Raw genomic sequence first — 27836 nt, 5'->3', positions numbered from 1 at the left:
TGCAGTAGGGAAAAAAAAAATAATAATTCAAAAGACTCCTTTACAAACATGAACCTGTCTCAGTGGAACTCTTCCTTACGACTCAACATTGTCACAATCAAATAGGACATTACTCAAGTCCAGGTTAACGTGTCGCCTCTGCCGTTGACAGATAAGGTGTTCTCAATATCCTGCAATACATTATACATTTTAGAAAGTAAAGGTCTGTGCCGCTACCAGGGGCAGTGCGTCGGAGGCGTCGGGGATGCCACGGTGTGGAGATGGGCAGCTTTCATCAGGCAGTTCAGCTCAGCTGTGCCAGGGGACTGCACAGAGGGGAAAGCAGCCTCAGCTGATCCCCAGGCTTACCCTTGGCCCTGAGGCAGTGGTGAGGGGCTGGGCAACCTGCCCTCCTGGAGGCAGGGAGGAGAGGCCGGTGATTCACATCCTGCAGAGGTACATGCACAGGACATTGCCACAGGGCTCGCACTGGAAGAAGCCCTAGGCCAGGCTTTTCTTTCTTGGCACTGGAAGTAGGGTATAAAAACCCTCCTTTGCTCTTCAAACACCTCTGTCCTTCCCAAGCCTCCTGCTCCAGGCAGGGCCACTGCTTGACTCCAGGGTCTTGGGCAGGTCATGTCTCATCACCTGAAGACTGCTTTCCCCACCTGCTTCCCTCTGCTGAGCAACCCTTACAAGGCTGTGTCTAGAGGGAAAATGCCTCAGGTTTGCAGCTGTACTGTTGCTGCCTTAGAACAAGCTCTCATCACCCAAAGCCTCACCGCTTTGGTCCACAGTGGCACCCACACCAAGCCATCTGCCTGCATGCAGGATGTAGAAAGCCCTGCTGACCCCACCTGTAGCACCAAGAACACTGTCCAGCACAGGAGACAAGCCCAGAGAGCAGCACTGGGACTTGGGGGGGAACAGGCGTGTTCTGCTCCCTTGGATGCGCATGCCTGGAAGGAGAGCAGGGCAGCATCCCCAGCGCTTGTCAGGGCATCTGCGTCGGAGACCTGAGTGCGCCCTGTTCTGCCCCCCCGACCTTCCTTCTCACCGAGTTGGGGGTCAGTGGTGCTCCTACTACATCAATGATCTGGTCCTTGGTATCTCCCTTGCCCTCCTCGATGCCGAGCCCTGTCTGGCCATCTGGATGGGCACCTTCCACGCTGAGGGGGCCGATGCTCCCAGCTTTAGCCAGGGCCTCGTAGCGGTGCCGTAACATCTGCAGCTCATACTCGCAGTTGGCAAAGGCTTGTTTCAGCTCGTACAACAGCACCAGGTCGCTCCGCAGCTCGTTGAACATCTGTACAATCTCCTCTGTGGGCATAGGGTTAAGATCTAGGGAGAAAAACACCCCCTGTTAAATACCCAGACCTACAACCCTCCAATGAAAAATCCCTATAAAGGTCTCAACTGATCTTTCATTCCCACAAAGATACGCCAGGAGCCTCGCTCCAATAACATGGATCAGTAGCAACTGGTATCCCTAAGGGCTGCACTCCTATTTTTCAGGCTGTCCTTTGGTTCTGACCAAGGACTAAGGGTAAACCTGCAAAGTCCAGGACTCAGCAAGTGAAGGATGATGGAAGACCACATAACTGAATCTTGCCACCCACCACGTCACATGAAGGGAGTTCTGTCTTGCAGAGAGATTGGATCCACACTGCTGCAAAGGGCAGAAGAGCTCCTGCTGCTCCCTACACCTTCACCAACAACAGGTGGAGGGGCTGAGCTCTATTGCCTCTCTTACTGCTCCTCCCAGGGCAGGTCCAAAGCAGAGACCTGCTCTGCTGCTGTGTTACAGATCTGTTTGTAGCAGCAACTATCAGATCACCTCCCCACACCTTGCATTCTGCTGCACCCACCATGTACACACACAGAGCCAGGAAAAGCTGCAAGTTCTGCAGAAGGAAAGGATGAAGCTCTGCAAGTTTGCCCTGATACACAGCAGTGGCCCCTGTCTGCAGGGCTGCCCACATGACCTCCTTCCTGCTGGCACTGTGTTCACCCCCACAAAGCCCAGGTGTGGTTCTGCACTCTTGCGAAGCCACAAGAGACCCTCAAGATATGTGAGTTCTGTGAGGCAGGAGTGGGGAGTCAGGAACCCCTCCTTACACTCATGGAAAGTGAGCTCCAAGAAGCACTCACATGCTTCCCTCAGGCTTCCCTAGCAAGCACAAACAGCAATTCCCTTAGTTCTACAGCAGAAACAGGAAACCATCCTGGCTGAGACACTTTCACCAGCCACAGGAGCCGTTCAGAATGGCACAGTCTCCAATACAACATATCGAGCCATAAGCCAGTTGGCCCAAAAAACTAACAAGACTTAACAGAAGTCAGTGCTGGGAACAGGCTCAGTAATCTCTTGTAAATCATTAATAAGGTTTCTATTTTTCTTTCTATTTTTCTCTTTTCCTACCTTTAAATGTCTCTCCAGACACAGTGGGGGGGAAAGGGATCATCAGGTGTCTAATCAAGAGACTGCATGCTGGGACCTGTAATACCTGCAAACTGTCCCCACTGCATGGAGAGCAGCCGCTGGCCATAGGCTGCACTTCTCCCCCTCTAGCCACAAGCAGGTATTGTACATGTTAAGTGAACCCTTCTTTCAGCTGCTAAGACACTCGAGTTCAAGAGTGAGGGATGTGTGTTTATTCGCCTTTCAGCAGAGATGCTCCAGATTTTCACACAGCATGCAACCTATAAAGGGGGGATGAACAGTCCCAGATGCATTTTGGACTTGCCACCGTGAGCAGTAAATTAAGAGGAAATGAAGCTTAAAAGAAAGACAGGGCAGCCCTGAACAATGCGCGTGCCGTGGTCACTAACACACTTAGAAGTACCTCTCCTGGCAAGGCTGAGATTTGCCTTCCTAATACTGCGCTGCCTCTCTTGATAGTTAAAAAGGCCCAAACAAGAGAGAAACAAAGGCTCTTTTAAAAGATTTTTCTACTGGGAGGAAAAAAAAAAAAAACCCTGTGCATCTTGTTCTGGCTTTTACCCTCTCTTTTTTTTTTTAACACATAAAATATTTTAAAAACCATTCACATACTGTTATTCAAGAAACTGGCTGTATTACTAGGGGAAAAAATAGCCCATCTCGAGAACAAAGGCTAGCTCTGTGTGTCTCTTTCTCTCTCGCGTGCCCCCTTTACTCACCTACTCCGAGTTCCATCAGCATCTGCTCCAGGGCTTTAATCTTCTTCTGTCCCACCGAGCTTGGCAGTTTCATCTGGAACACAAAGGTAACAGAGCCACACAGCTCAGAGATAGCCCTCACTCACAGCCGTCTAGTTCAAAAGGCAAGAGAGCTTTTCTTTTTATAGTGCAGGGGGAACAAAAAAAAGAAAGGGAGAGAAAGGAAAATCAAGTGGTAAGAGAGGGAGACAGGGGCTGAAAGTTTTCAGACTAGGTCTGAGGGCAGGTATTGAAAAGCCCGGTCGTGAGGGCTTTTATTTTCTCTCTCGTGTGTGTGCAAGACACGCTGTTTTACAGTTTCCATGTGTCACTGAATTAACAACAAAAGTTCTTCTTGGCTTCAAACCCTCTCCCGCGGTGCCCAGCCCATCAAAGGGCTCATTTACACAGCGGCTAATGTGCAATGCTGCCCTACTTTATACGCTTTAGCCGGCCTGATTAGACTCATGCGCTAACAGACTCACTTCTCCTTTTACCTGCTGAGCCCCAGACCTGTGGGATTCATTTACAGAGCAGGCTTTGTAACAAAGGGGAGAGACAGAGAGAGCACAGTTACTTGACTGGCGGAAGTGTGCACACACATTTACATCGGAGCTGAGGGGCTAGGTGAGAGAGGAAGCATCAGATGTGAGCTATGAAAGGGAATTGGAGCTGGCCAGGAGAGGAAGAATGCACACACTTAGCAGGGTCCTTCCTCTGCATTCATTTGGGCTCTAGCAGGAGTGCTAGCTGCTCAGACCAAGCATTTATTAGATTACCAGCAGCACAAACGCAGCTGGCACAATATGGCAGGGAGAACAGGTTCCCAAGCCCTGCGGACATATTCAAGAAAAAATTAAAGCTCTTGGCTATGCTAGAAGATGCACCAGGAAAGAAATGGTTCTCAATACTGCATTGACAAACACCCTTCTGCACAGGCACGGGCTGCCCTTCCATATCCAACCTTGGAAAGGTGACCTCACGCCTCAACATGGGGATCCCAATCACCAACCCAAGTTGCCTGGCAGGCCATTGAGCAGCCAGGAAGCAAGAGCATCCTGCAGCCATCCTGCACCCACCACTTACTGACCAGGGGCCCAAACCTCAGCCATGAGTCCACCAACCACGAGTCTGCAACATGGCTGGCAATGACCTGAAGGAAGAAACATTATTCACTCCACCTTAGAACTGGCCTCTGAGGAGAGCTCACTGGGAGGGCCTGTGGTCACCTTACTTCCCACAGGCTGAAGTTGCCCGAAGCAGGCAGCCCAACATCAGTCTCCCAGATTAGACCCATTGCTTTCAGTGTTTGCTGCTCCAACACAAAAATGCCAAGAGGCTCCACCTGGAACTTCCTAATTCCTCTGAATGCAGGAGCACTGCATGCAGACACATCCCCAAATGGTGAGATCTCTAACCTTAACTCAGCTATGGCTGTGTCCCATCAGGTGCTCCACAACACCAGTGTAGGACCTGTGTAGGAGCAGAAGGATCCTGCCTTCTCCATAACACCACTTCAGCCAAGAAACCAGAGTATGGATGCCACAGAGCACCCCAGGGGAATGGGCCTTTCACGGTATATGCTGAGAAGCACCAGGACCTTTTTGACAGATATTAGCACCACAAAAAAAGACTCCAGCAAAGGACCAATAGGACTATTAGGGGAGGATTTCTAAGAAACCAGCCTGACCCAGAGAATCCAACAGGAGCACTAGAGATAAAACAAACACACACCTTCATGCAAACAGTTAGCACAGGTAAGGACTATAGGATGCCTCTGCCCTTTTTTTTTTTACCCCAAAAGTCTTTGGCTTAGTGCTGGGGTTTCTGCACAGCAGTCAATTTCATACTTCTTTCCTACTTGTAAAGAAACCGATTCTTTGCAGTTCACCACAAAATTATTGTTTTAGCAGAAGAAAGGTTGTCAAAGTTATCACGTATCTGGATTTCAGTCAAGTCTTCAGCCCAGAGTCTCAACTTGAGCAGAAACTCACTAAAAAAGGTCTTCTGAAGAGCTCTGCTTCACAGACTACCTGCACAGGCTCTCCTGAAAAAGGAGAGGATAGAGCCCTAAGATAAGGCAGCCCAGAGCACTGGGACAGGAGATGTTCTGTTTATTCCATGGGTGCCATGCTGCAGCTAGCAGCAGGATGCCAAGGAAGGAAAGGTCACTTTGCACAGCTTAGCAGAAGACTGAGTAGTCAGTCTAGAACATCAGGAAGTTATCCCTGAAAGCAAGAGGATTCAGCCCAAAGAACTGTTCTGCGCCATGAGGAATCATACAGAACATTTAAATTGGTGACAAACCCAGCTCTGCCACAGCTTGGGGATGTATGGACTGACCTAGTCAGAAGGTACTTCCCTTAATTTGGGGGACACAATGAGCCCAGCATCTCCCCACTGAAGAGTTTGTGGGCACAGAATACTTGTGTGACTATCACAGCCCTGAGAGTGTCTTCACTCCTGCCCCAACACCAGACATTGAAGCCTTTTTAGCCAAAGGCAGGACTCCCTTCTGGCAAAAGCACGGTGGGCACCAAGCCAGCTTCAGGAACAAAGGACAAGAAAAGTTCATCCCTGGCTAGGCTAGGTAGACAGACAGGAGGTCTTGGTTTGTTGGTTAGAGGAAGAGCACAAGCTTTCCTCCTGGGAGGCCTTCACTAGTTCAAGCAACTGCTGGTAACGCAAACAACCTGGCAAAGCCTTCAACTGTGATGTTGTGCACATCTGGATCACGTCCCACAGGAGTCTGGTCTTCGCTGACACTCTTGAAGATTAGAGGATGGAACAGGGAGAGGTAGGACAAATTAATTTAACTTCAAAGAAAGGAACACTTAAGATCCTGAGGAAGAGTGGGACTGAGTTTAGTTTAAAACCACATCAATTAAGCTTCCCTTTAATTCAGGCAGGAGGATCTGGCCTGCAAACAGGAAGGCTTCATTGGTTTCTCAAAGCAAGAGTATATTTTAATTTTACCATCATTAAGAAAATGTTATGATTTATGTGGCTGCTGTCGGACTAATATCTTTAGAATTTAGCTGGCTAAGCCAATTCATCTCTAAGACTGATGAAGGCTGATTGCTCTCTATGCAAAATGTATTAAAACTAAATGAGCAGTCTATTACTCAAACGCTGCTGATAATCTGTTAGCCAAGGTCCGTTAGCTGGGCTGCCTTGTTGCAAGAAAGAAGTCTTCATGCTCTGTACAGCTCTGATAAGACCAAGCTAACTTCAGGAAGCCCTTCTTTGTTTTGGCCTTTCAAGCAAATACCCACAGAAGCAGCACAGTGCTGGAAGTGGTGCTCCCTTGCCCCTCATTCCCAAAGAATGAAGCAATCTGCAGAGGCCACAAGTCCCAGCCAGCAGCCCAGAGAAGAGCTCTCTGGCTCATGGTGTCTGCACTGGGATATGTGGTTTCTGTGGGCCATATCTCTGCATTAATGAAAACACCCCTTCAGGCAACCTTCCTGCTGACACCACAGCTCCTGGGATGTTCTTGGTGTTGTCATGGATGGAGGCCTCCACAGGGGCTGAGGAAAATTATGTTCCTCAGAGAACTCCAGTGAGCAACCACAGCTTCTGAGGTGAATGGCATTTGCCCTTTTCTTTCCTTCCTCATAGTAGACTATTATTGTTATTTATTAGCTTTAAAGTCCCCATATAATAATAATACCTGGGAAACAGATTGCTCCCATCAGAAAACTGATTAGCTGGGATTTTTGAGGTTACTATATTTTGGATGCTCTTCTCCTTTGACAGCCTCTCCCTACAGCCCTCTTTGCAGCACCAGCCTGTGCTTATAATTATACCAACATCACTTTTGATTTAAGGACTGTAATCCTTTGTCCTTGCTATAAACAACCTGCATTAAACACATGAACTGCGTGTACCAAGAGAAAAATAAAGAGCTACAGAAAATTGTGAGTCAACACCACAAAGCCATAGTACCAGAGCCTGTCTGTGCAGAAAGAAGCCTGGGATACACAGCCTCTGCTGGAATGCACTTGGTCTGGGGGACATGGAATACAGGGCACTGCCCTGCCCTGCTCTCCCCTGAAGGAAGAGGACATTGCTCCAGAGCTGGGTCATGCAGTTTAAAAAGATCAGAACAGAACACCCACCACACCTTCACAGCAAGGGCTGGAACTGGGGTGAACCCTCTGCAGTTCAATTTCTGTACAGGATCTCACCATGGAGTACCCTTGAGGTTTTGCATGATACAGGGTTTTTATTTAATGTTCGAGGCATTCTGCCAACAAAACCTTGCTAATTCACACTAATGACTAGGAGACCTACTGCAAATTAATTGCTAATTGGCAAAATTCATTAAATTAACAAACAGGATAAGAAATAACTGAAGATATAGCCTCCCCAAACGGACTTGGTTCATTTATTTTTGTGTTCCATTCAGTTTTCATGATTTATGCTAATACTTTTAAGCATAGTTATAAATGTATTTGAATCTATTTTAGTAGAGTAATGAAGTCAAAATAATATCAGAGCTTGCAACACAGTCCTGTTATGTCTCACAGCATCACCACCTGGCAGGTAGAGGCTGTCATGGGGATCTGCAGTAGGAATGGAAGAGGTCTGCAGGATCTACAGATTCAGTCAGGGCCCTTGAGTGATTGCATTTGTGTGGTCATCTTAAATATCCTGCTCTCAATCCATCACTTTCTTCATAAATGCTCCTTTTCTGATGCTCCCAACTTCCCACTCCTCCTCTAAAAATCTTCTTTTGTGCTGAAACCTTTTGTTTGGTCTACCATCAAAATACAAGGTTTTTAAAATTAATCAGTGGTTATTTAAATTTTGCACATGTACCCTCCCTGATGCTGCACTTCATTTTAATTCAATTTTAAGGTAAGCTTTTTCTTAAAATCAGCCTTCCCCCACCCTAAACAATAGAACTGTCCTAAAAACAGTAATCGTAAAATCTCCACACATCTGACTTGTGCCTGTACAGCCTGTACGGCTGTACCTGTGGCTTTATGCACCAGCACCAGTATTGTTCAGCATTATAATACAGCTCACTGACATTGAAAACCACCTTCCTTATGGATTTCAGCAGCAAGAAAACTTTCTCATTAGGCACTTTCTTCATGGATATCTTTAGAGTACTGAATGGTTTAGTGGATTTCCAGGAAGGAGTGCTAAAGTTTCAGATGAATAATGTTTTTTGCATTTTTTGCCTTAAGGTCAAGCATTCCTGAGTTCCATGGATCTACTCTGCAGGAGCAGAGAGCCTCCACTCCTGTACAGTTTTAAGACTCAAGGAAGGGAAGAACCATATTAAGTACATTTAGTCTTAAAGCTCTGGAATTTGAAAAACCTCAGCTAAAAAATTCGGTTTTAGATATGAACTTGCACATTTCTGAAATTCTGAAGTGCTTCACTGCATGGAACTGAAGTGCTGCAGAAGAAAGAACTGCACAGGACATTTTTACTGGGGGTATTTTATGCTAAAAGCATATATTACCAGAATGACACTACAGTAGTTGCTTTAAGCAGATCTGCAGATCCCCAGATAGTCCTACCCCTGCCTCTCACTACAGGCATGAAGACAAAGCTGAGACCTGCAGAAAATGGAAATGGCTGTAGCCTCTAAGCTGCATCTGACAGAAACAAATCAAGAGCACAACAGTGTGTGCTGTGATTGCAGGGAGGACCCTACGACTGGCCACAGGAGGGGGAATTCCAAGGACACTCTACCATAGTACAAGAACATCATGTAAACATCCAGATCAGACACAGCAAAGTGTAGCAACACATGCATTTAGTCTTGAATTGATGTTGCTTTTCTCTTAAATAATTTAACTGAATCTCCACTTACACAAATACAAACAACCACAGTGACTAATTACAGTCCAATCATTATATTGGTTACACTAATGAAAGAAAAAAGTGATATATATATGGAGCTCTGCACGTGTTAGACACAATAAAACTGGCTGATGAATGACACTCCAGACTGTGTCACTACAGGCACACAAAGGTGCTAAAAGCTTCTCAAATCCAGGACTGACAAAGGTCCCTGAGGCCTCATACTGCATGGACGCTGTTTGGTACTGGATGATTCAATAGAAGCAGCAAAATGGAGTGTCCTTTCCAGAACTGCAATTTATTTTGAAGATCCCATTCCTGCACCCAGAGTGATCCCACTCCTGTACCCAGAGTGCTCTCCTTATACCCGAGAACCTACTATGGCTTTGGTCCAGATGCTCTCCCACATCAATGACCTCCACAAAAAAAGGTGATGGATGGATTTTCTTTCAGCAATTTAACATTAAGTGCCTTTTGGTTTAGCTAAAAACAAGAATGGAGGAAAAGATGTGTTGGATTCACCTTCTCTAGTTCATTCAAGATTTTGTATCCTTTACAGTTCTCTGTAGAAATAAATACACCAATATTTTCATCTTATTTCATTCTCTACAGACAGGAGTTTGATTAGGAAATGCACCAGCACTCTCTTGGCCCTAATTAAAGGGCATATAGTACAACAAATAGATGGCAATGCCACAACATGAATTCGATCCAGCCAGCATCATTTCTTCATAAGTTTTATTCACAGAAATGAGAGAACTACTTCCCTTCTACACCTGTCAGACTCCCTGTGGAAATTACTCCCAGCCACTCTCTTGAAGAGTGCAAAACATACAACTTCACTAATGAAAAATTGCTAGCAGAAGCAACAAGCACATCTCAGCTAACTAATCCATGGGATGGTCAGACCTGGAAACATAAACTTTCCCCACCTAATAAGGGTGTGCTGATCTCCATGAGATTGATGTCAGAACGCCTTAGAGTGCAATCAATACAAAGCAAATAAATAATTAATTGCTTCAAGTAATTAAATTTATCAAATCCAAATAAGAATAACTGGTATTTTATGGAACAGCTTCCAAAAGCTGAACCTCTGAAGGGACAGTATTGATCACAAGAGGACAGACAGATGTGTCACATGTTCACTGCCAATGAAGCCTGGGTTTGCATTAATGACAGAGCAGGAACAGAGCCAGCAGCCTCCAATGCAGGGTAAACAGCCAGTGTGCTTGGCCATGTAATTATTGGTCAGATCAAATACAGAGAATAAACATGTCTAAATACATACAAACAACCCCATCTTCCTCGTTCACCTTGGACTTGGAGGAAGCACTTAGTTTGCACTCCAAGAAAAAAAATGGAAGAACTCAAACACATGCTTCCCCACACATCCACAGTAAATTCTTATTCATTAATCAGTGCTAAAAAAGTGCTCAGAAGCCTACTAAACATTTAAAAGCTGACGAGTGTGAATATTTGAATCTATGGGTACTAAAGTTCTACTTGTAATTTTCCATCCTTTACTTCTTTCTTAATTTGTTCAACTGGCAAATTGTCTACAAGATCCCAGTTAAGCAGATGAAGTCAGGCTGCTGGCTGGAAGCCTTTTCTGAGGGGAGGAGGCCAGCTTTGAGTGACTAAGCTGGAACATCCCTTAGTCCTTTCTGAAGACTGAGAATTCCACAAACATCTTCTCATCACAAGGTTTTGTTTTGTTTCCAGATGAGACACCACTCAATAAATTCTCTTCCAGTTCCTTTGCTTCCAAACCCATGACAAGTGAGCAAGGACACAGACACACACCTCAACATGCAGGAGTGGGTACAAACATCCACCCTTTTCCATGCATCATCTTCTTTCCTAAAAGCACTGCTGCAACAATTCAACAGCATTACCAGAATCGAAAGTTAAAATCCACAGACAGGGCTGAGAGAGAACTTAAAACACACTGCAGAGATGTTAAGTATGCCAAAGTCAACAGCTCTGAACACAACAAAGTCAAAGACAGAGGTTAAATTTAAAAGAAAGCTGAACATACATGGTACAGAAACACTGTGGTGAAATCAGAACAAACTCAGTTCTGCCTTGCTGAAGCAACATCATGCCCAGATCACAAACATGTGGTTACTGTTTGTTTGTCTGGATCCTGGAAAAGATCCAAGTCCAAGCTCCCATTTTCCTTTCCTTCAGGCAGATCCACAGCAAAGCATTCCTTCCTCAGAGCTTCCTGCTTTCCCTTTAGTCTTTTCTTCACCTTTCCCTGTTCAAATTCCCTATGTATCTCTCTTTTCCTCTGGCTCTTTGGCAGTCTGACCTCCCAACTGAGCAGAGCTGGTATAACAGGAAGTTTTCCAGAAGTAATGCTTAGGATTAATAATACACTTCTGATGTTATTTTCATAACACTGTTTTACTAACATCAAATACAAAGGTCTAAAATTCTTTTCAAGAAACTCTTAGAAGGCTCACCCCTTTCCAAACATCTGCTACTGCCTCCTGTTCTCAGTGGCACCAAGGCAATACACTGCCTTGAATTAAGAGGAAGCTTTTCATAATGCCCAGCTTCCCACTGCTTAGAGAAACTTGCAGTCTGTGCTGTCAGGAGGCAGAGGGAAATCCCATGCAGAGCAAGGGCACAGGGGCTGTGGCCTTCTTTGCCTGTGGCCACAGTCCCACGGAGAACAATGGGAGACTGAGGCCAGTCTGAGAGAAGCCAGCTTGTGGAAGTCACTGCAGAAGATTACTCTTCAGCGTCTGCTGAAGGAGAAACTTTTGGTTATGAAGAATAATGGCTGTAAGTGACCATTAATCCTCACAGGAGGAAAAAAAGCCAGTCTTCAAATTCAGCCTGTCCATAAGATTGTGTAAGCTGTAATGACAGGGGGAATTTGAAGAGCCACGGCTATTGTCATAAAACCTACTGGGAACAAATTAAGTTGAATACGGATTCCTAACTTTTTCTTCAAGGACTCATTTCTATAAATTAATTTTAACTCAGATTTCAGACTAATTGTAAATCCTCAGGAAAAAAAAAAATCTCTAATCAAAGAGTAAGTGCTATTATCCTGGGGATGATATGGTACATTTTTCACACATGACAGAGGTTGAGCCCTGATCTCACTGCAAAATCCAACTTCACCTAACCACAAAGGCATAAAGCACAGTAGCAAAGTATGAAATAAAGGAGGACAACAGAAGCCTTTAGGTGAGGAACTTTTTAGGTCTTCAGGCAAAAGAACTTACTGCAGGACAGCACAAGCTTTAGAAATCATTTTTCAATGTGCTAAGGGCAAAACATCTTATGCTGGATGTTGCCAGAGTATGAATTTCCAGCACTTCATTCCAATTCCTCACTTAGTTCTAGTATGCCTCCACCCTGATCAATTCCACATCACTGGAGATCAGAGGGTTTGCCATATAAATCCCAGAAGTAAAATAATTTGGATTAGCATGGACTGTCAACTCCATAACACTTGGCACTTCAGCACCTCTTGCCAGTTCAAAAGGCCTATACTGACCTCATCATGCATCTGTGAAGCAAGTGATTCTAATAGCTCCCGTTTTAAAAACAGAGAAGGCTTGGATAAGGAAGCCAGGTGACTGGCTAAAAGCCACAAACTAATTAGTTTTTCTGGGTTAGAGGTAGGTTTCACATTTCCAAACACCAAAGTGTAGTTTTTTCACCTAGATCAGTGATAAACCATCTTTTTAATTCACAAACCACTGGTAATTCTAAGAACAGCATTTATCTCCTTAAAAATTTCAAGAACATAGGAAATTGCTCTAGGTCACTCCAGGAGCTTGGATACTGCAGGCTAAAAGTTGCTGAATCAGACTGCCATGCCTCAACTTAACACTGCATCTTGTGAGCATTAAAGGGAACAGATAAAAGCATGTAGCACCCATTTTCATGAAGGCTGGGATTTGAATTGCCTGTTTGGCGCACAAAAAGGCTGCTGGCTTTGCCAGACGGTTCCATCACCGATACATTATTGCTCAGCTTCTCTTCCAGAGAGAGTAAAAAAAAGAGAAAAGATCAACCATTACTTATTAGTTTCCAAAATCCAAATCAATCTCCATAAATTACTCTATTTATCTTAGTGCCAGAGAACACATCTGCCACGTCTCAATACATCTCAACACCTGCACTGCAATCTTGCTTGTCTCTGGACTGTGATTTCCTCAAGGCTGTAGCCCCTCACTCAAACACGTATCCTGCGGATGGTGGCACTGGTACACTGAAGGGGCCCCTCAGCAGTGACCCTGCTGAGGCATCCTGCCTCTATCTAACACACACATGCACCAGTACATCAAAGCAGCATTATCCCAAACACATTTCTATTAACAGCCAGCAAGATCTGAAACCAGTCTGATATAAAAAGAACATTCCATAAAAACAGTCTTTTAAATTTACTATGCCAAGCAAGGATGCCAGGCAAGGAATGTACTTATCCAACTTTGCTATAATAAAGCAATTATTTATTTTTTTTTTAGCTAGGGAAAAAAGCAAAAATAATTGTATGGGCACACAGAATTTTGATATCAAAACTTCTCTGAAAACATTCAGCTGACCAAGCAGGTTTAAGTTACTTGATATCCCAAAACCTGTGGCTAAGAGGCAGGTGTCAAGTCCTGCTGATATAAGAAAGCAATACAAGAACAGCAAGAAAGTTCTTTACTCAGGAGAATCTCTGCAACAGACTGAACACAGGGGCTTTTCCAAAAAATATCTTCTAAGATAATGTAAATAGAAAGGCTAAAAATTCGATGTGTTTGTGTGTTTCTGTTTTTTTTTCAAGACACAACCTGAACATCCAGTTCTTAATCACCTTAAGTAGATGATTTTTAAGGTCCTTTCCAGCCTAAACCACTCCAAAAGAACCTCTCAGCTAGTAACACACATGCTCCAAGGGGCCTATTAGATCTGGCTGTGAGCTCTGTTTGGACTAGACAGCTCCATTTGGTTCTGTTAGAGGTGTCTAACAGCAGAGCAGGCACACTAGTGACAAACAGCAGCAACTTCAGGTGCCTCTGCAAGGCAATGAGTTGGCTTCCACAGAGCCAGCATTCCAGGTTCCTGAGTCTCCACATTTGTGGAATTCCTTTCTTATTTTAGAGACAAGAACTTGACTTTCTTTAGCTATAAAAGGACGAGGAGAGAGCCAGGCAAAGTGAAAGACATTAACAGAGGTCCCATGGGAACAGGACAAGAGCCTACCCTCTGGCTCCGCAGCGTGACACCTGCAGATTTGAAGTCAGGAAACTTGATGCCAGCAGTCTCAGGAACAGCCTGAAAGAGATTGAAACAGGATGTGTTGATGGAGGAAACACAAGAAACACAACGTTTCATATAGAGACTATCTGAAGGGGAAACACCATTTCCTATGACAGAGAACCACCTGCCACAGCCACATGTCAGAGCTGAGGCAAGAGGAAAATCCCAGTCAATGGGAAAATCCCAACCAATTCATTGAGAAAAATACTCCAGTTCAAGGCATCTTTGGAAAGCTCAAACATTTTTGGTCAGTTGGTTTAAATACACTGCTCTGCACAGTGCATCTTACATCCACCCACACCAAAACCCTGACCCTACATGGTATTTATACATATTTTCACAGTATCATCTTTATCCAACTTTGACCCATTTCACTGATCAAAACAGCCCAGGACTTCCCTAAATCTTGCCTTTTGACTGTAAACTTTCGAAGGAATGAGCTGAGAAACCTCTGATCTGTACAGACATGAGGCCACTAATGAGGATGCAAGGACTGCCCCCTCCCAGGGAGGCCTGCTGTTCATACATGTTTTGTCATTTGTCCACTCATTAGACAGTTTTCTTTCTTACTTCTTATTTTAAGCACAGCATTAAAATGCAGCAAACTTTCATGTTTCTGCTGCTAACTGTAGAGCATATAGTTGCATTGCAATGAAATGGAAAAAAATAAATACAATCCCTTAAAAATCTGTGCTGATGAGCAAAGCAAAAGGTGAACAGACTTTTAAACTATTAAACCAGGCTATCTGTGCACTGAATGGTTTGGGTTCCCCTGAATGGGTCAGCAATACTTATGATTCAAGCTGAGAATAGCCACAACCTCTGCAAAACACATGCACAATTGCGTTTTTCCAAAACTAAGCCACCTCAAATCTCCCCATTTCTTTGGAGACAGCATTTGCCTTGCTGCTCCCAGATTTCTCTGCAGAGAGGCTCTGCAGCTTGCTCCTTCTTTGTTCCAGACAGGGCTGAGACAGCCAGGGCTGCCCCAAGATCATAAGAGACGCTGAAGGACAGTGACTCAATTTCTCAAGTTCCCTGCCAATAACTCTCACATCCCTATCAGTTATCTCTAGGTCTTGGTCTTGAGGTGGCACCCTGCAAACCACTCTGCATGGCCAGGCATTAAGATTATTTCAGTTATCTGCTGTCTGTCCAATAAACAGAGGACCCGGAAAAAGATTCCTAAACATGACCATGAAGGAAAAAGTATTCTCTAACTACCAACAGGGCTAATGAACTTGTAGAGATCACTTTGATCTTTGGTAGGATATAGCCCCCCTGCTTGCCTTATTAGAGACAAACAAGGCTGCAATTAAAAACCAATCCTCTCTGCTTCTTTTGAATGAAGGCTGGTTTCCAAACTCCCTGAACTCTGTCCCTCAGCCTGTTGCTGAACACCCTGACACAAGCAGCGTGGGGAAATCAGCATCACTGCCTCAGCCAAGCCAACTCTGACTTGCATTCAGCAATAAGCAATTAAATGGGTTCTTTTGCCTCATGTGCCTGTACAGCCTGTACATGCTGTAAACGCTTCAACCTCAATTGACTCTTTGCTAAATGATTTTCCTTTGTTGAAATGATGCTGATGCAGCTCCCGATTCAAATTCTTAGTTAAAATGCAATTTTTTTCTTAACATTTCCTGGCTATAGTTAGTAATTGACTCCTAATGGACTCGGTCATGGTTGAAATGATGCTAGTGCAACAACAGAAACTGCTTCTCTGCCCACCCTGGTGTGCCTATGCACTACATGCCTGCAGACAGACCCCAGCCAACATTTAGGGGTGGATTCCCTTGCCTTGGCACCCTCAGCATCTTTCCAGCCCCGTTCTCTAGCCCTCTTTTTTTCATTCCCACCAGTGACAAACTGCTTTCTTCATAGGGAGATATACCAGCCATGGCTGAGCTTTCCCTTTAGGGAATTCAATGCACAAGGTGCCCAGTGATATTATACTCATCACACAGCAGGGACACACATGGGACACGACACACCAAAAGAGTGTTTAGAGGAAGTGGTGGCCATTAGGCACACTTCAAGCAATAACTGTCTAGAATTCACTGCTTCTCCCCCATCTGTGTACAGAATCTTTTGGAGAAAAATTACTCAAGTGCTCTCTGTTCACAAGGTGGAGGGACAGGAATTCCCAGGGACTCCCTGGAAACATCTGAGATTTTTTAACAGCCCTTTCCTACTAAAGGTGCTGAATTTAGATCAGTCCATGCTGTCCTCCTCTTTCCAGAAAGGGAAACTGAGGTAGCACCAAAAGTGAACTGAAAGCTGTGTTCTGGGCTCCTTAGACTGCAGCTCAGCTCATGGAGAAATAGCAATAGCTCACAGAATACAAGAGTCCCACAGCAGGGCTGCTCTGATCACAGCTGAGGACCAGGAGAGGGGCATGTACTGAGCATGGGGAGATGCTGCTGAGATCCAGGAGCTGGGGAGGAAAGGAAAACTTGAACTAGAAAAATAAGGCAGGTGAAAGACAATGGGTTTGTGGGCCAACCCTACACAGCAGTAACAGAATACACTTGGAAGAAACAGGGAGACAGATGCTTCTCCTTGCCATGATGCATTAACAGTTGGCATTATTTCATCCCTTTTCTCAGGCAGAGAAAGAGAAACAGGATTTAAACCAGCATTTTTCACATGGGGGAGAGACCGAGAGCACACCAGGGGACTCTGACAATGGCTGCCTTACACCAATCTGCCTTCCAAAGATGTAACCAAAAAACATCTCCCAGAAGGCAGCCAGCAGTTACTCCCCCCACCCTAAAAAGGCCTGATCCCCATAGGACTGCTGCAGAAAACATGTTACCCAGCCAGAGCATAAATAGGGTAAAGGGAAAAAAAACGAAAGATAAATGTTTACAGGCTTCTCTGTCTCCTTCTTCTGTGGCAGCTTCTTCTTGGGAGCCTTGCGCTCAGCACGCCTCTGCTCAGTGGTGGTGTCAGCAGCTGTGATGAGCTTCTGCAGGTCTTGGGTTCTCTTTTCTCTCTCTTTCTTCCTGGTTTCAATTTTACGGAGCTCCTGGATGAGGTATTCTTCTTCTGCCACCTGCAGACCAGAGCACGTCAGGGCAGTCAAAGAGCAGAGGAAGCCTGGCAAGGCAAGGGGGCCATCTACCGATTGCAGCTCTGCCCTGGGCCAGCCCGGGAATGATTTTATGCTCCTGCCTAACTTCTTGGATTTGTAGAGCATGTTACACTCTATAACCCTACCCTGCACCCACGGCAATGCCACTCTACAATCTGGTAGGTACTGTATACAACATTTATGATGCACCCTTCAACAATCCATAAATTACTAATCCCCTCTTCCAGAGACCAAAAGCACAGGCAGAAGGGTTGAAAAGCCCAAATATGCTGTAGTTGCAAATACAATGTTGTGAAAAGAAAAAAACTCCCCTCACATATGAACTTGTCCTTGGAGGGAACTAACTGAAAAGGATGCTCTCCCCCAGCCTATGGAGGACACACTTTCTTAATCTCTAAACTGTAGGACCATTATATAGCTTCAACATAGAGAAGAAATAAGCATGTAGATTTAGTCTTTGATGCTTTCTGGAAAGCATATACTCTCAAATAAATAATACTCTCTCCACGAGACTCTGGTACCCAAAACATTAAGAATTTGCTTCCATCAGAGGACTAATACAGTCAGTGTCACTGAGAAGATCCTGGCAGTTACCAGAGACCATTACTCTGCTCATGTAGGCCTTTCTCCTGGATAGTCAGATTTCTCAATTATTGTCCTTTTAAACTCCTTAAAGGGAAATTAATCCAACAAAAGCTGTACTCAGGTGTTGCTTTTTTCTTGTCCAGCCCTTCTTTACCTTTCCCACCCTCTGGCCTGCATCATACACCTCCTGATTCAACTTATCAATCTTCTGGAGAAGTGATGCTCTCTTCCCAAGTTACCTGCTCTGGTGTCCTATTGTAAAGCCTTTCCAGCTGTTCCTTCCTTCGTCTCTCATGGCCAGCATCAAACACTGGGATTTTTAAGTCTGTGCCCGGAGCTGCACGAATGTTTGCCAGCTTGGCACAAATGTGGTAATACCGTTCCTTCAGATCCTCCACTGACCTTTTCTGTGGAAGACATCACAGGATGACAACATTCTGGAAGAACTAAGCAAAACCTTGTGCAGTAGCCACCTAAGGACCACAAGGATGTCACATACAGTACAAGAGACAGTGCCTGGGAGGAAGGCCTAGCAGAGACCCTCCCTCCCAGTTTCTCAGTGAGCTGCATGAATTAACTGCCACGGGTTCACAGCTACTGCTTTAAAAATACCCACCAAAAGATCCAACAGTGCTGAGGGTTTAGAGACAATACAGCAGGGAAGCATCCCCAGCAGTGAAGATAAAAGGATGCAATAAGAGTTGAGAGGAGAAAGACTGCAAGCAGGAAACTGCAACAAATGCGCAGGTCTCCAAGTTGCTCCAGACAATGGTCATTCAAGTCACAGCCAAGGTATCAGCTGCATCAATTCACTGCCCATGATTTCATGAAGTCTGAGCTGTGGTCCATTAACCCAAGCACAAAAGATGTTTGGGCTGCTCAGCTGGGCATACCCTTGTTATTTTACTTTGCTCTTCATGTGAGCATTTCAGAGGATAACAAGGAGCTGTTCTGTAGATGTCACATCATTCCCTATGTCACCAGGAGGCATGGAACCAGTATAGTAGATCATCAATCATGACACCAGGGTTGCAATTTTAAATCACTGATGGTCCCTGTTTCACAGCAGAGATGATGGAAACCTGTACCATCTCAAACCACAAGTCAGGAGCAGCACCAGGGAGAAGTCCCAGCTCCAAGGGTTCATTGACAGATCCTTCTCCAAGGGCCTAGACTGAAATCCAGAACACCTAGCCTGCTCAAACAAACTCCCCAGCTGCCTTATCTTCAAAGGAACAAGAAGCTGTTTTCCTGGCAGGTGCAAACCTAACTTTCTAATAAAACACAACAGGGAATGAGAACAAGTCACAGTGCATTTAATTACAAACAAGCAAACAGCAGTGCCTTGTGCTGGAAATTCAATACTCCTTGATGCCAATAATTCATTATTTTCCCCTAATTAAGTTGATATAAAGGGTAATTTGGTCTTTCAAGCGCAGAAAACCCTGCACATGCCATAGAAGAAGGTTGCTAGCAGCAACTTGGCCCCCAGGACTCACCTTGAACTGCTGGTGATCGTAGCGGTCATGAATGACTACAAAGCGCAGATCAAACCGCCGAGCCAGGTCAAAGAGATGGTCTGTCTCAGCTTTGGTCCACGCGTCATCGTGGAGATACATCTGGTACTCCTGCTCTGAGTAGACAGGAACCTGCACTGTCTGTGAAGAGAAGAGAAAACCATGGTAGCTCTCCTGCAGCACTGCCCTCCTCACTGCCAAGATACCTGAGCCAAGAGCATGAGCACAGCACTGACAGGAGGGGGCTGCCAGGACCCGGAGCAACGCGTGCCGATAGGAAACTTGATGAGCAGGGAGAGGACTTGATATGGAGCAATGTGTGATTCCAAGGCCATAATGTGACATTCAGGGAAGCCTACCAGGAACTACTGCCTAGGAGGCTGAAACCTATTTCAGATGGTTTACACAGGCAGAGGTCAGCAACCCACATCCTGACTCTGGGTTTCAAAATTTCAGGCTAACATGACAGTGAAACCAAGATTCAGCCAGCCTCCCTGCATTCCTCCCATACAGCAAAACCAATACCTTGGCACAAAGTGCTCAGACAGTTGACTCTTTACTTGGATTGGGACATGCTCACTTGTACAGGAAGAACAGGAAAGACAAGGAGCAGTAATCCCCAGCCTTTAGCACACCTTCTGCTTTGATACTTAGACTATTTCTTTTATGTTTGGTGCAGACAGCATCATGAAGATCTGAAAGACTGTGTACTGTACAACTGAAGGCCATAAACTTGGCAAATAACTTTGTCCCTCCCTTCCCCAGATCTTTTCCCCAGCAGAATGACAGAGCCAAATGAAAATCCAACTCTCACAGCGTCCCAGGTGCCTAAAGGACCAAGCCCACAGTACTGTCCCCAGACTGGAATTGCTCTGCAAGGGCTCTATCCAGAACACAAGTGTCACATGAGTACTAATGAGACAGCAAAAATACTTACTATATTAGGGGAAATCCTAGCATGTGGTAAAGCAAGTGTAAATAAGCCTGTGCTTTCCTCCCTTATTCCCCCTCACTCCCTTCCTCCTGCAGCAAAACTTTGCTCAGCCTGAGGAGATCCTGCCTCCAGAAGAAAACAGTGTGCATGCAAGAAGATGTGCTTCAACACCTCTATGGTTTTGTGTCCTGTCACCAGGAAACTCATCCTCATGAACTCCATACAGCTTGGAGGAGCATTTCTGAGCCTTCAAACAACACCTTCTTTAGGTCTACTGCCTTTCCTCTATCACTTACACACAGAAACTCAAAGGTGAAGCAGATCTCTTGGGAATGCACTGAACCTCAACCTTCAAGTACCACTTCCACCAGGAGCAAAGCCATCTTACCAAACACTGTAAGGATGTCTCATGCACATCATGAAACAAAATTTCTAGAGGAGCACACACACGGAGAAGAGCCAGATGGGCCCTCTGCAGTGGATGGAAGGGAAGGTGGCAGATGTCTCATCAGACAAGAGAATGTGACAAGAGCAAAGGCAGTTCCAAAATACTTCCTCAGCCCCATTCATGGCTGCTCAGGTGAGAACCCCTGAAAGAAATCAGAAGGTGGGAACAGATGGAAAGCTTGAGCCAACCACAGGTTGACTATACATTCAAATGCAACATAACCATGAAAAGGCAAATATGATCCCCAGAGAGGGATTTCCAGCAGAAACTGGCAGTGTTTCAACTGCACAACAAGAGTACTGGCAGGAATACCAACTACAACACTGCTGATCCCTGGTCAGGAAAGATGCACTGAAATGGAAACAAGTACAGAGAAGAGCATGAGTAATGGGGTGGTGAGCCTGTCTTCCTACAGCAGACTGGAAGAGAACACAGCCTAGCAAAGGAAGTCTGAAGGAGAATCTGACTGCAGGCTTCAAGTATGTTAGATGAAATGAAAGGAATACTCACGGGAAGAAAAGAACAACTGAAATAAGAACAAAGAAATTGACTTGCAAAGAAATGCCAATTTAACACGGAAAATTTAACCTGGAAATGAAATGAAGCAAAGACAGTCTAGAAGAGCTTCCCAAGGAAGCACAGGGGCAGGATAAGCCAAGTGCTTTTCAAAAGGAACTTGATTAGTTTATGAAAAGGACTGGACTGTGTGAGGACCTGAAAGAGCCAAGAGGAGGATTCAATGGCCCAGAAAACCTCTCTCAGTCCAACATTTCACACTATAAACTCACAAAATTATGAGTATTAAATTAGCTGAAACTGCTCAGGATCCTGGAGCCACAAGACAGCTCTGTGAAAACATCAGCACAATGCCTAATAGAGGTAAAAATTCAAACCAAACAGTAAAAATTATGAGGGAAATAGAGAAAAAGAGCCCACATAAATCCACCATGCTTTCATAAGTGGAACATTCACTCTTAGTCCACACATTTCAAAAGAAAGGATATTTGAGAACAAGAGAGTGCACAGGAGGGCATGTCACACTACAGAGAACACAGTACACAGCAAGGACAATTTACTACATCATGTAACACAAGATCTCAGAGGGACTAAACCTCAAGGCAGCAGTTTGAAATGAGCAGAGGAAAGCACCTTTGCATACCACACAAAATTAACCTGAAGAACTCATTAGCATGGGTTACTCATGAAGCAGCTTTCTGCCCTGAATGTACCTAGCAAGAATTATTAAACACAAATTTCAAATTAAGAAATCCTTAAGCCAAAGACCATCAGAAAGCAGGAAAATATGTATTTGCCCCATTCTCATACTCCTTCGCCAAGCCTTTACTGATGGTAGCCAAAAAAAACAGTATTGGCTGAGAGAGGGCTTTGCTCTAACACCAGCAAAGCTGCTTTTATACTCCTATTTCACACCCTGAAACAAGGCCCAGTGTACATGGTGAAACCCAAGTTCACATTTTGGATCTCACAACAAAGAGGAGGGAATTGTATTGGAAGGAAGCACAAAGAAAAGGGAAAACAACTGAGCAGTGACCCAGGAGCTTGGTTAAAGAGCTTGAGCGACCAACTGGACAGACTACACAGGAAAACAGGCTCATGCCAAGGGGAGGGAAAGATTCAGGCAGAGGCAGCAAGTATGTGAGCAGAAACCCACGAAAAAGCCTGGAAAAGTAAGTAAATTTCCTCTGATAAAGCAAATATCCGCAAAACTCTTCACCAGTGCCTTCAACTTTCTCAACTACAGCACCACAAGGATAACAACTTGCTCCTGATATTATGTAATTGTGCATTTGCAGATGGCAGAGGTCTGTACCACTAATCTAAAGGTTACAGCCTTCTGCCTGTCAGTTCACAGTACCTGATAAAGTTAAGGCAACGAGAATCATATAATTAGAACACCCAGATGTGATGTGTGGCCCCCTCTGATAAACTCAGTTGAACTCAGCCAAAACCAGTTCCAGCAGTAGAGTCTTAGAGACAATTAGCCTCACAAAGTTTCACTCAGAGAGCTAGGTAGGTGCCTCGACTAAGTGAGTCATACTTCAGACTTCCACCCCAGACATCAGAGAAGAGATACCACAGGAGGCTCTTACCAATGTCCCAGCTACAGGAAAAGCATCAGTCAGAGCCTGAGCCTTCTAACATATAAGGTCAACCAACCACTTAACTCTGCAGGAAGCCAAGCTTTGTTAGAGCTGATGCTCTGTGGGTTACAAACTTAAAATATTGTATACGGTTACACACAAGCAGAGCTTTTGTGGAATCACGTTTTCTCACTCTTTCATATTTGCATCATGAAGGGAGTTAAATTACATTATGGAAGCACCATAACTCCGCTCCTTCCTAACTTTGGAGGTCCTGACTTTGAAGTATAAATCTTGATGTAGTTTTCTTTGTGCATACACATAAAAGGCACAGCCACTCAAAGCAGATACATCTGGGACAAAAGACAGCAGGAGATTACAACAACACATTGTGACAATTTAATGTAAGATGCAAAGAACAGGGGACTGCACCACACTGATACCACGAGAGCAATTTCAGAGGGAACGCAAAGTAATTCAGCATCTGTGCTGGAATCTGGCCAAGAGGTTGCTAGCCACCTTTTTGGCCATGAAGCTCAAGCCATTTTTTTCATAATGAGCAAAATAGCAGAATTTCTGACTTTTATTACTCACTCAGAATAGAATACCTTTTACAACCCTGAGCCTGTAATCAGGGGGAGGGTGCTGGTCAGGAACAGAGGGAGGTATCACGAGTTCTCCTCACCAAATCCATGACTGCACACCTGAAACACCGGGGTCTGTACCAAGCTCTGACCATATACAAAGCCTGCTTTGCCTGAATGATTTGGAGACATCAGTCCATGGTCACATGGCTGCAGGTCACGCTGCAATTCAAAATGCAATTACCAAATCTAACTCAGCCTTCACGTGTTGAAAGAATCAGCTTCCTGTCTGGACAGCCAAGAAACTGACTGAAGGGTATTTTCCAGCTGCTGTATATATGCTTTTGTTTGCAAGTGCTCCCACTTACTTTATTAAATCTGGCAAAAGGGTAATCCTTCCCTTCCTCTGCTGCCCTCCTCCAGTGGTAGAACATTGCTCCATCTTTCCTTGCTGGGTTGGTGAAAGGCATCCACTTCCAAGGCCGGACTTTCTTGGAGCCCAGTTTTGCTTTGACTGTTCGATAACCCTGAGTTGTATCACTTGGCAGCAGCGGAGGTGCATCCCTGTGGTGGAGAAAAGTGCTGGTAATGAGAAGCAAGGAGCAGTCCAAGACAAACCCAAAGAGATTCCAGACTCAGAGCTCTTTTTGCAGATATAAAAGCAGGTGCTATTCCCAGCAGAGATTAAGAAAGAAATAGATACAAAGGCTAAGAGCACTGGTTTGTCTGCATTAGACTGTTTTTCCTGTATCACATTAATTTCCTATATCAAGCAAACCCCTCAAATTTAGAAGAGAGAAAACAGACACTGTCCATGACTAAGAGAAGGGCACAAGCATGGGCTGAGCACAACAGGGTATCAATCTAAGAAGTGAGACTGCCCCTGGTTTCCATAGGATGCTGCCCTGCCACCAAGAGCCCAGGCCACCCCACAACCTGCCCAGATGACCACGTGCTCTTACTTTTTGTCAGAATAGAGAAGTGCATAAACTTCTCGGTGCATTCCTTCTGGCCTCTTAAACGTCAATGTCTCTGAAGATTTCTTGGATTTTTTCTGAAACAAAAAAATTGCACTTTAGATTCAGAGGTAGAAATTCCTGAGGGAACATTAAAATTATATAACTTGATGCCCTGTGATGGTTTTTACTTTTATCTGGTTTTAAACACCTTGAATTTCTCCAAGAAAGTGCCTATTCCTGGTGGAAGATGCTGACAGACAAAATGTACCCACTTTCAGTGATAGGGCTCACCAGTACCCACATTTGCTCTTGCTGATAACACACTTAAATTCCAAGCTGAACATCTGGCTATAGATTGCAGGGGCTGGTGCACTAAGTCTTTTCTTACTAGGCAAGCACTGTCCTCCCTCAGAGATATTAATGCATTTAATAACGTGATTCTCTACATTTCGAGTAAGAAATGTCTTCCCAGTTTTTTATAGTTTTTGTCACTTTGTTCTGCAGCAGCTTCAGTTTTTACCATCTGTGATTACACCCTTGCAGTAGCCCCTTGGCAAAACCCCCAGTGTCACCTACCAAAGTTCTCTGGTCCCAGCTGTGCTCTCCCATTTACACAGCAAACAATTTTTTGACAGTTTCTTCATAAGAGGAATTCAGTGTACACAACTGAGCTTGGCCCCTAAACCCTTGACAGAATTGATGGTTTCTAAGACACAGTCCAACTCATACCCATATACAAGTTTATCAGTAATCAACTGTATCAGGTGATCAGCTTTGGATTCAGGTAAGTACAGTAACAGCCACACTAAGAAGTTACACTTTATTTTAAGAGGGAAAAGTTTACTGAGCATTTGGTTTAACTGTACCATCTTTATAACTATTACCCCAGACACTACTATTATGTACTTGCTTACTATATCACTACCAAATTTTAAATCAGAATATTTTTCAGTAGTAAAACTAACATTGCATCATAAATTGTGCTAAATCCATACAGTCACCTTTATCAAGCAAATTCAAGATTCCACTGAAAAAATAAGTCACTATCATCTTGGACAACTACTTTCCATAAAACTTCATGACAGACACGCATTATATCAGCACCTTTTCATCCCCAGTCAAGCACCTTTCTCCTAGTGTGCCCATCACTTTGCCCAGCAGCAATGTAAGGCCAACCAAGGCAGTTACCCGCAGGTCACCACACACCCTGTATGAACACAGGCTTCTGGAATTCCCCCAAAGTTCCCAGATTTATTAAAAGTTAATATCAGCAGGCCAGAGATCAGCTCAGCCAGCTCTTTTAGGAGTTGAGAACAAATTACATGGTCATGCTGATTTAAATGTTTTTATGCCTAGTAATTTTTATTTTAACATTCTCAGTCACTAATGGACTGGAAAGTACTTCATGGTTCTCTTGTGATTTCAAGACATCAATCTGTTTCTTTTCTAATTGAGAACAGATCTATTTCCTGAGTGAGAGCTGCACTGTTATTAGCAACTTTGCACTCTCCATGTGATAACAGCTTACACCTTTGGTTTGGCTTCATTTCTGTACTTTGTAGAAATTCAGAATGTTTCGTTCAAGTGGCCTCCTGCACGCCTCCCAGAACTTTTCCCTGCACCTTCTCTTCCTCTCTCTTCCCATTACAGTAAACTTGAGGAGAAAACCATCTTGGTCCTTGCTCCAAAGAGACAGCCAGCAACCAGTACTCCTTTGGCTCTCTGCTGCCCAACACACAAACACATTTAAATCAAAGAACTCACGACTCCAAACACTCAGTGGCAACACTGCAGGCTGAATCCAGCCATCAGGCTGCTCACCAGACACTGTTCACCAACACAGTCCATAACCAGCAGTTTAACATTTCAGCCTTTACATGACTGAAACTCAGTGGTTTTCCATTACCTCAATTATACTGTGTGCCCTAGCAAGGCAGTGAAACCACAGTGTTCCTCCTCAGAGACAACGTTTCAGTAGAGGCAAGCAATGACAGCCAGAAGGTGCTTTTAGGGATGGGGTGGTTGTGTATGTTCAGTTTTGTTTTGATTTTTACCCCAAATACACAGGCTTTACTTCAAATCAGACCATCTCTGTACCAGAGAGCTCCCTGGGCTCATTTCAAAGCACCTCCACATCTCATAACTACTCCTGAATTGACCGTCCCAACACCTTGCAAAACCCATGACCTTGCCCAAATTTAAAACACAGAAGACAACAAGATACTGTAGCACATTACCACACAGAATGCAGCACATCATGTCACACAGCCTTAACAGAGCTTACTAACTTGCCACACTCCCCATTCCCGCAGGCAATGCATCCCAGTTGTCCCAAACCCCACCCACACACCTTCCCCACACAGGTTGGAAGACTTCTGTCATTCAGTCGAGTCAGACAATATTTTCTTTCTTCTAAAAGAAGACTGTTATATTATTTCCATTTGCTTTGGGGCTAGATACTTCATAAAATGAGAGTTTTGGACACAGCTGAGAATGTCCTGGGGCCAGGCCCAGCTCAGCAGGACACGGCTTACACAGCTCCAGCTTAAATCCCACACCAGATGCCACGGCACAGGTAACTAAGAAGGTACACGCTTAATTCCATCTTTTCTTCCAACATTCACCCCAAACACCACATGCAAGGTCAGTGAGCGCCCAGAAATCACGCCGCAGCCCCTCAGGGCACTGCAGTTCACCTTATCCGAGTTGATAATGTCCTTTTTGTTGATGGTGCCCGTGTTCTCTGACTCCACGCCTCCCAGCTCCAGGATGTCCCGTACATCTGCCCCCGTCGCCATGGCTCCGCCTGCCCTCTGGCCTTCTCTGCGCCGTCCCGTCCGTCCCCTCCAGCTCTGGGAGGGCGGGAAACCGGGGGTCGGGGGTTAACTCCCGCGGGGGTATCCCGGACTCGTACAAACACGCGTAGGTGCGCGCGTATACACATACACGCACGTATATCTGCGCACACACACGCATATACATGCACACGCACACTCACACACTTATATCTACATAGACACACACCCCCCTCGGCCGCCTCCCATCCCCCCGCCAGGCCCAACAACGGGGCCTTGCACCCGGCGGGTCCCGGGGGTTCCGCACGCCGCGCCCGCGGCCCGCAGCCCCGCGGGGGGATCCCGGGAGGCCTGCGGGAGGGCGTGCGAGACGCGGCGCTCCCCGCGCGGCCGCGGCCGCCCCGCTCCGAGCGGGACCCGCGCACCCACCGGCGCCGGCTCCGCGGCCACCGGGACGTGCGGCGCATACGGCGGCCCGGGCAGCGCCGCTTCCGCTCCCGCCAAGAGGCGCCCGGAAGTGCCCGGAGCGCTTTGGGGGACGCACCACGCGGGGGTGAGG

General features: G+C 45.3%; 1 protein-coding gene across 1 annotated transcript; it reads right to left on the bottom strand.

Moving 5' to 3' along the window:
* On the bottom strand, window positions 1-27759 carry DMAP1 (DNA methyltransferase 1 associated protein 1). Its single transcript, XM_053985589.1, has 10 exons — window positions 27707-27759; window positions 27179-27334; window positions 24486-24577; window positions 23892-24087; window positions 19438-19596; window positions 18178-18345; window positions 17129-17314; window positions 14200-14271; window positions 3142-3214; window positions 1-1320 (listed from the first exon to the last, which is right to left on the bottom strand). The coding sequence occupies exons 2-10, from the start codon at window positions 27278-27280 to the stop codon at window positions 974-976; spliced, it is 1395 nt and encodes a 464-aa protein (XP_053841564.1). The 5' UTR covers window positions 27281-27334; window positions 27707-27759; the 3' UTR covers window positions 1-973.
* Window positions 27760-27836: the final 77 nt, after the last annotated feature.

The sequence above is a fragment of the Vidua macroura genome, chromosome 9 (assembly GCF_024509145.1).
Source record: "Vidua macroura isolate BioBank_ID:100142 chromosome 9, ASM2450914v1, whole genome shotgun sequence".
NCBI classification, from domain to species: Eukaryota; Metazoa; Chordata; class Aves; order Passeriformes; family Viduidae; genus Vidua; species Vidua macroura.
This window is presented reverse-complemented; position numbering and strand designations above follow the sequence as displayed.